The 12963-nt window shown below is 39.6% G+C and overlaps 1 protein-coding gene across 4 annotated transcripts in view; it reads right to left on the bottom strand.

Annotated features, from left to right (window-relative positions):
* Positions 1-2336: 2336 nt before the first annotated feature.
* The window catches only part of RPGRIP1L (RPGRIP1 like), a 92140-nt gene continuing 81513 nt past the window's right edge, over positions 2337-12963 (bottom strand). For all 4 annotated transcript variants that reach the window (XM_032424155.1, XM_032424153.1, XM_032424154.1 and 1 more), the window contains 3 exons: positions 12853-12937; positions 7089-7222; positions 2337-5322 (listed from right to left, as the gene is read on the bottom strand). In XM_032424155.1, coding sequence (XP_032280046.1) covers positions 5177-5322; positions 7089-7222; positions 12853-12937 — 365 coding nt within the window. In that variant the 3' untranslated portion in view covers positions 2337-5176. The remainder of the gene's footprint in view (positions 5323-7088; positions 7223-12852; positions 12938-12963) is intronic.

The following is a 12963-nucleotide window of genomic DNA, read 5'->3' on the forward strand; positions in this document are numbered from 1 at the left end:
CTTTGTCCTCCTGAGGGAACTTGAGTTGGTGTTATCTGTGTTCTACTGCCACTAGAATCCTGTCACACTCTCTTATGTTTAACCCTTGCCTTACTCCCCCTCTGGTGTGGGCTTCTGAGCTGATGTTTATTTCCCCTACTTACATGTGAAGTGAAGTTTGTAGAATTTTCTTTCTCCTAGTTATATAGTAGGAGTGGGTAATTTCCTGTCCTATTAGAACCCAGAATAGTAACATGTATTTTTAACTTTTAGATAGTGTTATTTTTTAGTTATCTTTTTGTTATTTTCTAATTGTACTGTAGTTTGCCTAGAGAAACAGTCTACAGGAATTCAATTCTTTGGAAATTGAGGCTTCCTTTGTGGCTGAGTACATGGTTGTTTTTTTTTTTTTTTTTAATGTTTCATGGACATTCTATATTTGCTTGAGTTTAGTAAACCTAGTAAGCACATCTTCTAGACTTAATTTTTTTTATCTATCACAATTAAAATCTAGTAAAACTGATGTGGCCATAATGTTTTGTCCATAGTTCTGTCAAGTTGTTGCATCGTGTACTTTGAGGCTATACTGTTAGGTGTATATATGTTCAAGTTCATTAGATCTTTGACCTGTTGTTCCCTTTACCAGTATAAATTGTCCTTTCTTTGTCCCTTGTTTTCCACCTTGAATTCTATTTTGCCTGTTACCTTGCTTCAGTGTTAACATAAGACATCTACCTCGTTTTATAGGTTGTCTTTGCTCTCTTGGTTCGAAAGGGCTCCCTCATCTTGGGTTGTGTGTAGTCTCTTCAGTTTTCTTCTTAAAATTATCCAATTTCTCCTACTGTTAATGATAGCATGTGTAACTAGGACAAAACACATTTACGCCAAATAAAGCTTGATTTCAATTACACATTTCCTTAGAAAACAACTCCTTACGCTTCAGCTCCTTACCAGTGATTCCTGAGAGCTTTGTGAGTTCCAGCCTCTGTTGCTTCACTACAAAAAGCAAAGATACACAAATTAGCTTGCTGTTTCCTCAGTTTCATAATGGCTGACTAGCAGTGCCCCTGTCATGTTAAATTAAGAAAAAGTCTTCACACAAAGGCAGATTTTGGGAATGCCATTGGAGCTGGCACCAATGCTGGTATCTAAAGTAGTTGTGGCACCAAGAGAAGAGAAGGGAAAAAAATGTGCCGTGACTGACTAAAAATGAGTAGGTGGGAGGAAATGTTCAGTTGAATATAGGTGTAAACAGAATAGATGACAGAAGTAGAAAGGTCAAGATAGCGAATTTGCCTTACAAAGAAAACTAACGGTGTTCAGTGAAGAGAGGGGTGATGCCGTTACAGGGATGAGAAAGGTCAATCTCGACAGAGAGTGAGAAGGGGCATAAGGCAGAAGACAAGCCTGTTGGTGTCCACCACAGAAAAGAGGCCACATTCTAACTCTGAACCAGATTTTTACTTCAGAAAAACTGAAGGAGAAACATGGTTCAAAGATGTAAGTCAATGTTATATGGAAAATGAGAGGGTAAGAACAGAAGGTGTAACAATACCAGGAACATGGGCCCAGTTTTCCAGGAGGTTAGACTGTAAGGTACAGTCCACTAGTGGCGCTTCGAAATGGAACCAAAAAATCTTGCAAGATAAAAGACATTAGGATGAGGGATGTTTTCTAATTCTGTATTTTCAGTTTTTAAAACACTTGTTTCTATAGCTTTGCTATCTTTTTAGTTTTCTGGTTGACCTGGAGGTTGTTTTTGTTCTGAACAAAGGGGATGTAAAGCTGTTTGCTCCCATTCATGGATCAAATTAGGCATGTTGTCCAATCTATAATAAATCATGGATTTAGTTTTTCTTTGTTAAGGTAGTCAGAGGCCTTCAGGCATGAGTGACTTATTGAAATGTACTCTCATAGTTGGGGAGGAATTATGATCCTGATATTGTCAATCACTCGGTAATTTGATATCCCTGGAGCTCTCCCCTGGTTGTTTGTACTACACAAAGATGGCATTTTATTCTCATATTTGTTCACAGACATGATTCACATTTTGCTATCTAGTGAATAAGGAATTCATTCTAAATTCAGCAATGGTGGCAGTTTGACTAAAAAAAGTTATTTTCCATATCCACAAAAATGTTAATCAGATTCTTGTTAGAACATGTGTAAGAAGTGGTTTTCATTGTCACAGCTTGATGTCAGATTACTAAAATAATTTATGTTTTGTTGTGGGAACACGCAGAACCTCCCAAGTCATATGACCACTTCTGAGCCCACACTTCTTCATAACACGTAGAAAGTATTTGTGTTTTGTGGTAACAAATGAACGGCAGGAACAGCAGAATTTCAATGTGGCTGTTCTTTATTTGATTAAATATATTCTCTATTTATTCTTAAAAAAACTAATTTAACTTAAATGGCAATAAACCATGATAATTTAGAAAACATGTTGAAATTGAGAGTGGAGAGAAATGTTCTCTATGTAAACCGCACTGCAAACCATAAAACTTATTTTTGTCAACTGCTTCTCATGACAGTGGCTGGGAATTTGACATTTCTACTACAGTAGGCAAAAAACCATGTAAAATCCACTCTCCCACATACCACATCACATCTCTATTTATATTTCCAAACTAAAAGCATTACAGCCCCTAAAAGTGCTGAGTGTACTGTGTACATTTACACCAAGAGCTGTAAGTTCACAGCAACCTTGCCTTAAACTGGTATTTCTGTGGCGAGGCCACTGTTAGCGCCCCCTCTCCCGCTCACCATACTTAATGGGCCAGGCTTGGCGTACCAAGGGAAAACCATTGCTCTGTAGTCCAAAAAGGTGGTGAACCTTTTTCAATGAACTCTGGTCAACGCCAAACAGGATAAAAAAACTGTTCTCGAACAGACTATGAAACCCGCTTGGAAGCATCCATATGATGGCATTCAATACCACTTACCCACTTCAAAATATGTCGGCAGCTATTCTATTACTTAAGAAAATGAGCCTTGTAAGAATTTACGTAGTTGGAAGGTGAGTTATTTTAAAACTGGAAAAGGAATCTTTAATAATCTCTACGGCAAACATGAATGTGACAGAAACATGGCTAGTTCTCTAATCGTATCTGAGGTATACATTCCACCCAGCTGACGAGGTCTCAGAAGTTCCCTAATAAAAACTCCCCCTCTCTACTTAAAGATCATAAGAAGTCAGCGCAATCCAGTTCTTTTCCCTGCAGAAAGGGTATTTAGTTTGGGATGTAACGTTTTAAAACAATAATACAAACCTCCTGGGAGAATACCACAATAAATGTCTCACAAACCACTCAGTTAATCCCAGGGTATAATCCGGCTGTTTTAAATTACTGCAGGGAATATCATGGCCCTTAATGACACCGTAACTGCATGAAGCCAAAGAAAGCTAGAAAGAGAGGCCAAAAAGATGAGCTCAGAGCCAGCTGAAGTGACAACAAACATGTGGCTGTTTACTAGGATTGGAGAGGTTTAGTCTGCAGATGTTTGTGGTCTCTAGAAGGTTCCAGAGGAATGAGTTATTATGAAGATTTGCAGAGTTTGATGAGAGCAAGATTCTTCTTGGAGATGGCAGGCCCCAGACAGGGAGGCCCAATGGTAGAGACAGAATTTATAGATTTCTGTGGTCAGATCGTACTCTACTGGTTCCACAATGTACATCAACAAATTAATATTGTACGGATGTCATTTCAAAGCCTCCTAAAGACGAGAGTCATTATTGAAGCCATTAGAGCACAGATGGTTCAAACTATATGCAGATATTCATACTTGCATTTTTGCATTATAGCTGCTTTTTTTTTCTGTTGAACTGTAATGAATTGTCTCATAATCTATTCCATCTTCTTGCCATTAGCAGGCTTTGAATGTTCACAAATAGGAGCAAAGAACTCATTTTCCAGAGCTTTAATCACACAAAGAGGGAATGCCTAATTCTCTAAATGAAATGGTCTGTGATCACTGAAGCAGAGATTTAATATATCACGGCAAATTAGGTAGATTTTAATAAATTACTTATCTCCCTGAATACTTTACATATGCTTAAGAAGGAACATAGCCTGTTTGCAAACAGTGAAAACCCACAGCCTATAAAAATCCTTTGAAGAAAATGACAAATAAAAAAGTAAATTAAAAAATGAAATGCATTATATCCTAGACCTCCAGAGACAATTCCTTTGCAGCATTGATTCACAGCTCCATTAAAAATATCAATTAAATCCTTCAGTGAGATTGGGTAAAAGCTAGAAAATTAACTTTCTGAGCTGCTTTTCGAGGATCTGGTTATCCAGATACACCCCACCATTGTACAAGCTTGATGTAAATTTAAAAAATGATAAAAAAGATATTCCTTTCAGGTCTAACTAAGCATATCAGAATTTGAGCCATACTTTTAATAATTTCCTTCTGTGTCATAAGCTAAGTTTTCAAAACATGAATTTCATGTATATTCATACATGTACCTATCTATCTCCTCTTTACACACACACATCCCTGGATCCCATTTCACCATTACAAATCCATAAAAATCATACAAATGGGAAGAAGTGTGATTTTAAAGAAAGAAAACCAAAAACTTGCAGTAATTTAATAAGTCGGTGCCAAGTCTCATTCTTTATATTTAATTGATAGAAACTGCATGCATCAAAGAAAATGCATACTGAGGTTTAATGTGCATAAAATGGATATTAGCATTTTAAAGAGGAAGATTAACACATTAATCCAAGTAATTTTCATATATTGCTTCTAATAAAATCTTCACAGTATAAAACTCTTAATGAGGCTAATCACAGGCATTCCATTTAGTGGGACGATTAGGGATAACCTAAAAGTATTTCTTTTCATAGGTTTTCTAAGATTTATCCTTTTTGCTTATTAAAAATAAAAATGGGAATTGCATGTCGGTTCTTCATAAGGCAGTGTTGAAAATGCAAATAGACTTTCTCATGCTATCATGTAGGTATAAATTATTGAGAAGGTACTGCCCATGGCGGAGAACTTAAGTCCTGAGGGGTGGCAGTCATGGGAAGGAGGGAATAGAAAAATAAACAAATGGAAAAGTATACAAAACTTGAACACTACCAACCCAGGCCTCCCCCTCCCTGCGTGCCATGAATTATAGATTATATACACCAGAGTAATTACAGAAATCTCATCTCAGAGCTTTCATGTGAGCGTTTACTCAGGAGCAGGAGATGGCTCTGGAGCAGCTTCTTTCAGCCTCCAAGTCATCTCTGTATTGCTCGTAGACAGATTGCAGGGCGTGGAGCGCTTCGATGGTTACCCTGAGCTTGCCGATACGTCCACCACCTGCCCGTGCATCCAAGACTAGGGAGAAAAATGGCAGAAAAGTGTTACTATCATTTAACAGATTTTTCTTCAGATAGGTGACGTGAAACAGGAATTGCAAACATGAAGACGACCCTATGAAAGTCCAAAGTTCACTGGCACCTCAGAAATCTGTAAATTAAAGCCTGTCCTGTGTGTAGGAAGATACACATTTCAGGTGTACTATGTGTGTGCATCCTTATTGCCTGTGGAGCTCAAGACTCATGATATCTCCTGAAGCTGACCTCGTGGCAAGGCTGCAGGATGACGATTCCTGCACAGGATCAGAATTTCTAAGTTAGAAGAAATAAAGTCTAGAAGGGATCAAGATATGACAATTCCAAAATATTTTTAAGGAAACCTTTAAATGCAACTTGGTATACAAAGACTTAGGTGGAGACCTGAGCAGGCAGGGAGGTCATGGGGCACGAGTGGTCCCCAGCTCAGTCCCGAGTTTCTTTACACCTCTTCTTCGGGACTCCTCACTGCTCTGTCTGGCACAGAACACAGCATTAAAATCGTGATCTGACACCTGAGTGTTTAATTTTTTTGACTCTCTCTCAAAACATGGCCACAGAGGCTGTCTGTGACAGATTAGCGTGGCCATACGTGGACTCTCAGAATGAGAAGATGGGCTGCTAACCAGAACTGACTGGAGAAAAGATTAAGAATATAAAGCATAGATCATTTTCATCGCTTTTCTCAGACTCTCTTGGTTCTGGTTGTCTTTCAGAGGGTTTAGGTTAATATTTTAATCCTCTCATCTTCTTTTTCTGTGCCAAACAAAGTTGTGACAAACTGTCATGTAGTTAGATATGTATAGTTTATAAAGATTTCCCAGGATAGGTTTCCGATTTGGTTAATTATCTGGCTTGATGTTGACTTGTGAGCATGTAACACATATACAGGACAGACATATGAACTGCAGCTGAACTATGGGGTAACAGTGTCTGGCACTTAAGAGGTGCTCAAGTAAGTGTTCATTGAATGCACGAATAAATGAGCAAACCAGCCATGTACGGTTTTCCAGAGATGGCTCTGGTAACCTAACACATGCGACTAGGCCTCAGCCTCATTTGTCCCTTTATTGTGTACAGCCCTGGCCATCCTCATGATGATTGTCAAACGTCTGATTTGTAAAGCACAATTCCTTCACCGTGTTCTAAATATATTATATGAGAATCTGGAGGGTAGAAACTAAGCCCTGATGGGACTCATGCCTTTGAGGTGAAAATCCAGGAGAGTACATTTTGTCAGGAATCCTTTACTCCTCTCTGAATCCTGCTAGGAAATAAGTGACCGTTACGACTTGGGAGTCATTTGCAGTGGCTCTACCACCGGATTGTAACACTGAATTAAAGAGAAGCCTTACAAAAGACACTATAATGATGACTCAGAATAACATGCCTTGGTTGAAATAAGGCTTGACAGCATGAAGCTTCCACAAACAACATTAAGAAAAAATCCAATGGCCACATTTTTGTCACACACTCACCCCCAATACTAACAAAATGAATAATTCCTTGTGAAGTGCAATTCATTATTTTAAAATTTCTGTTGGTTGAAAGGAAGGCAGAGGGGGAGGGTAAGGGAGGGAGGGAGGGAGGGAAAAGCTTCCAGCTTCAAAAAAAAAAAAAAGCTTGAGTTGCAAAGGATTCAACCAATGTGTGACTCAATATCCCTGCAGCTAGCAAAAAAGAAGGTTTTAATAAAGAATTCGGATTTCAGCATTTGTTGTACAAATTGAGCAATACTTCCACCCATACCATCGATATTTTGCTCGATGATGTCTCTCCCTTCCTGAAACATGTCAGCGAGGTCAATGTTAGCAATGCCAATGTCCTCGCACTCCAGATCCTGTTCATCCTCTGGAGGGTCACTGACCACCGTGAAGCGAACACTGAGAAGGGAAAAAATAGAAAATCCCCACAAAGTAAGGAAAAAAAATCACCATGAAACACAGCTCCCAAATGGGGTTTTATCACTAAGTATGAAATCTCAAAGTTTCCAATTATTCCAATAAAAAGCAAATTACATGAGGTTAGATAAGTTATTGCATGAACTACTAGAATTATTATAGCATGCCCAGCCTTCAAATGAACATAAATCCACTTTTCTAAGCACTGATTAACATTTAACTCTAGAATCTGAGGAAATTACTAGGCAAAGAGAATAACCAGATGTTCTCTCTAATACACACTATCTGATCGTATTGTGACACATCTACTTTTAAGGCTAAAAGGATCACGTGAATAAAGACCACGGAGATCAGGGCACCATTTTCAAAAGAAATGCAACATTTTCTAAAGAAATGTACAACTTCAGAGTGGCTACCAAGCAATTTATCCAACCCTCTGTGTTCTATGAAATACAGGGACCATGCTCCCCAGTAACATTCTGAGTCACATTAGATAAATATTGTAGCTCTGCCCAACAGCTACATGGAATGTTTGTACTACTTCAGCAATCTTTTAACTTATAATCCTAGCATCCAAGTTTTATTTTACTTTTAGACACATAATTGTAGGATTCCGATGGAACTGATTTGAATTAGTGGCTTGTGCTGAGGCCAAACACACTTGGATTGACCAAATGACAGGAATTTACAGTTAAAGTACTCTTTTGATATGTCTTGGCAGCGGAGCTTAAACCATGGATACTTGTAAACTACCACTTTAACCATTTTCAAAACGTAGCCATCCCAAATCAGAAACAAAACAAGAAACTTGTTTCTTAGATCACATTTTGAGATGAAAATCTAAGTCTCTGAGAAATCATGCCTTGAACAATACATGCAAATAAAATCCTTTCCAAACACAGGTAAACATGATAGTATTTTTAACTAATTTGCTGAAAGTAAGCATTTGACATTTCATTCCTTTACCAAGTCCCTGTTTTTAACCAGCAATAAATTTTGATTAGAAAATAGAAATCCCAGGATGCCTGGGTGGCTCAGTCGGTTAAGCGTCTGCCTTCGGCTCAGGTCATGATTCCAGTGTCCTGGGATCAAGCCCCACATCTCCGCTGAGCAGGGAGCCTGCTTCACCTTCTGCCTGCCGCTCCCCCTGCTTGTGCTCTCTCTCTCTCTGACAAATAAATAAAATAAAATCTTAAAAAAAAAAAAAAAAAGAAAATAGAAATCCCTTCCATTGAAACCAAATGCAACACCTATTCACACAATAATTGTGAGGAATACAGATCCTGATTTGTAACAGCTGAGTATTTTATATGATGCATAAAACAAAGGGATTAAGACGGAGTGGTTAAAGGGCATCCATTGTGAGTTCAAATTTAGCTCTTCTACTATTAGCTGTGTAATGTTAGAAACATTACTAAACCTCTCTGTTCTTATCTGTAGAATGGGAAGGGGAATGTCTGTCTCACAGGGCTCTTATGAGGATCAAATGAGATGATACATGTAAACAGTGCCTGGAACATGTTAAACATCGAGGAAATGTTTGCTCTTTTATTACTATTATTTTTAATCTAGGTAGAGCTGCTTAAGCTTCTACATTTCTAATGGAAGAGAAAACGAAGACATGGGGAAGACTTGTTTCAATTGAAAACTGAGACTGCCAAATTATACAATGACTGTATCAGTCAGTTAAACAAGAAGAATGGTGATAAAAGTAATTGTCCTAAAATGAATATGCTTGGGAGACTAGGACTTACAAGTGATATCTGATGCACATTTTACATCCACAAGACTTACAGAAAAGACAGAGGCTATGCAGGTTGTACTAATATTGTTAAGTGTTATCCTCCTATAATGTCTCATATTTAAGGATCATCTCTCTATCACTTTACAAATGCAGACCATTACCTCCACTGAACATATGAGAATTCGGAGACAAAAAGGAAAAAAAAAACCCTTCTAAATGCAAGGGAAAGGTTAAAAACCAAAATTCAGTATTCCTAGCTTTAAATTCTATAGAGAGCAAAATGAGATGTCAAATCCGAAATTAAGAAATTATGAAGTTAAGCTAAATAGGGAAGAAGGTACACTCAATCTAAAAGCTACAATTTGGCTTAGGATAAACTGCACATAAGATATAAGACACATTTTCTGTTTCCCCTTTAAGCCTACCAAACAAAGAGGTGGAAATCTTGCTTGTTCCATGTCCTAAAGAGGCTTCCAGTCCAGGCTGAGGACCAGGGAAGACACGTGGGGTAGATTTCAGGTGGAACCGGAAGTGCCCTGGGAGCTGCTCCTGCCTCCCTTCTCCCCTTTCCCTCCTGCAGAACTCTCCCCTTGCTGACCTCCCTTGGTCCTAGACACAGACCTCTACGTCTTCCTGCAGGCCCGCATTCCCTCTGCCTGCGATGATCCTCCTTGCATGGTTCACGACCTGGCTGGGTCCTCTCGTCCCCTCACTATCCAGCTTACTGTCACCGTTTAGGCCCGCCGTCACTGTTACTTTCTATGTGAGCAACTTGTTTAACCCTCTCTTAACAACTTACTGTAAAATGTAATTGGTTTATTTGTTTACTTGTTGTTGTCTGTCATCCTCAGTGGGACGGAAACTCTGTAAGTGCAGGGACTCCACCTTGTCAAGCATTTCGCTCCTGATACTTATGTAGGGGATCATAAAGATTGTTGAATTACTACACGAACTGCAAAATGGACGCTCCTATTGAAGGCTGGCTCATTTGAAGTAGGTCAACTGGAGGAGGCAGGCCCTGGGCTGGGCATCAAGATTTAGACCTCAAATGTCACTTGCTGTTATTTAGGAAATCAGAAAGCACTAAAACTCCTTAAATCGTTTAACATTTTTGATTCTTTCCTCATTCTGAAATAATTCCTTTTCATACAAAACAGGATAGAAGACCCTAAGGGTTACCTGTGAGTTTTACATATCGGAGTGCTGATGGTTATGGTGGATCTGCTCAACAGAACATGTTAAAGAGAAGAAATGAAACCAAAAGAGAACCTTAAGTCAGTGTCAAAATGATGACTTCAGATAAATAATTTTTAAGTCCTGCTTCAAGGTGTTACCTCCCTTTGAAGGTGACACTTGTATACATGCAAATATGGCCAGGGCCAGGTGCAAAGGTACTGTATGTACTTGTTATACAACGTACATAAATGTATGTATGTCAGGGAAGACTGGCCAAACTTCTCTAACTGTGGCTTTGTAAGCTGCCTCCATGCCTCCATATTCAAGGGCGGGGGGTCCTGCCTGAGAAAGCGAATTCTTATAAACTAGCAGGTACTTTAAAACAATGTGAAGTAATGGGACCTGTAAGTATTTGCAAAAGGTGAGAACATTCATTAGAATAACAACCGCCTTTTGGCTGTGGAAACTTGTAAACATAAACTCCCCCTTTCTCCTGAAGAAAATGATACTGTCAAGGGAGAAAAGCAGGCACGCCCCTTCTCTCCTGTGATGGCCCCATTCCTGCCACAGCGGCCAGTGGCGCTCCGGGCATTTACTCGGACCCCATCCCCTGGCGCCAGTCACTCTGCATCTCCAGTGCCTCTCTTGGTTTTTCTCAAAATGACATGAACATTTGTATCTCTGGGGATCATTTAGAGATTTTGAGAGAAACAGGGATGGGTCAGTGGAAGTCATTACGTTTACTGTGGACTTTAAAAAATTTTTAAAACAATTTGGCTACAAGGGGGTAGGTCTTCTGAGGAAAGGCAGGTCTACATTTAAAGCAGAACCTGTCTTTTTAAAACCACACACTTTTGAGGCAACAAAATTGCTCTCCCCTGATGAGGAGTACTACTTATAATATGTTCTAACATTCCAGAAACAAAATGAACACAGAGGTAGACAAATTAGACTGGAAAGATTGGGAAGTCCAGCCCAGGGCTTGTCCATGGGAACAGAGCTCAGTCCCGGACAGTAACGACCCAGCCTGCTGATCACAGAGAGGCATTACACAGCACTGACCAATGACGTGGTCAGTGCTGTGTAATCACTTGTGCCCTGGGATAACCCTAGAACACTGATGGCATTCAGGGGGCCTTCAAAGAAGCTCAAGTATACAGAGTAAATAAGTAAAACTTGAATGATTATCTACCATGCTGGGAAATACAGAACTTCAGGCTAATTAACAGGGTTTTTAGCACCCCTTCTCCAGAACTGAGATCCAAAGAACTGATATATGTATTTCAAGGAGTTAATGAAAAAGCTACTATCAGATCCTAAGAGCTAAGAATTCCAGTCTCCTTTCTTGAAAGAGAAGATCAAATGCTAGTTTGCAAGCTCTTTTGAAAAACAATGTCTTGGGGAGCCTGGTTGGCTTGGTCAATGGAGCATGCGACTCTTGGTCTCAGGGTTGTGAGTTTGAGCCCCATGCTGGGTGTAGAGATTACTTAAAAATAAAATCTTAGGGGCGCCTGGGTGGCTCAGATGGTTAAGTGTCTGCCTTTGGCTCAGGTCATGATCCCAGGGTTCTGGGATTGAGCCCTGCATCGGGCTCCCTGCTGGGCAGGGAGCCTGCTTCTCCCTCTCCCTCTACTGTTCCCCTGCTTGTGCTCTTTCGCTCTGTCAAATAAATAAAAAAAAAAAAATCTTAAAAAAAAAAGAAAAGAAAAATAGAATGTCTTTAACCTTCCCTTCATGCCCTCTAGGAAAGGGGAGAACTTGAGCCTCTTTCTAAGGTGGGCAGGGGCGAGCTCCATTTCTGAGGCACTAAGTGTGTCATCTATGGGCCACAAAGGCAAGGAGAAAGAGACAACAGAGAGATAAAGGGCCCATCCTGGCCAAGGGAGGAGAGCCAGCAAACGGGCTGATGGGCAGCACCTTACATAACTCCTCAAACTGTACACATGGGAGCTCACACAAAAGCAGGAAGTTACTAAGATCAGGAGTTTTCCTTCTTAAAAGGGTATCATTTCTCTACTGAACTAGAATCGCAAAATCTTCTGTTAAGATTTGCAAAAAAAAAGGCATGAAACATAACATGAAATGATGAATAATTAAACCATGATAGTAAGGTAAAATTAGTCTGGAAGGCTGATGAGCTAGTACAAGTAATAATATTGACATCACTACTACTTACATCGATGACAATGAACGCTTATTGCGCGCTCTGTGTCCAGCACTATTCTAGCCATCCGCATACGTTATCTCGTGGAATCCTCACAACCACCCTATCTGGTATTATCTCCATTTTACAGATGAAGAACATGAGGCAGAGAGGGTAGCTGTCCAAGGTCAGACAGCTAGTAAGTGATGAAACAAGAATTTATACTCAAGCCATGTGGCTCCAGAGCGCACCCTCCTTGCAATCATGTCATGCTCTTTACCATTACACTTGAACAGTGATGGGATACTGAGTGCACACTGTATGGTGTTTGGGTTTGCAAAGCACTGTCGGATCTTTACAGTTGCTCTGTATGGTACGCAGGGCTACTTTATTGCTAGGAGGAAAGAGACCGAGAGGAAACACACTCATTCAAGGACACAGGGTGAATCAGAATTCTGATTCCGCATCTCGAGCTTTCTTTCACCGCAACCATGCTACAGAGATCTACTTTATATAAACCATCCGATAATGTAGAATGCTCACATGTACCTTCCGTAAGGCAGCTCTTGTTTCAGTAGTATTGCTTTTAAGATGTCTCTCTTTGCTTGGTTGTTTTCTTTATCCACGTAGATCACTATACCAAAAAAAAAAAAAAAAAAA

Source organism: Phoca vitulina, unplaced genomic scaffold (genome assembly GCF_004348235.1).
Source record: "Phoca vitulina isolate PV1807 unplaced genomic scaffold, GSC_HSeal_1.0 scaffold30, whole genome shotgun sequence".
Classification (NCBI taxonomy): domain Eukaryota; kingdom Metazoa; phylum Chordata; class Mammalia; order Carnivora; family Phocidae; genus Phoca; species Phoca vitulina.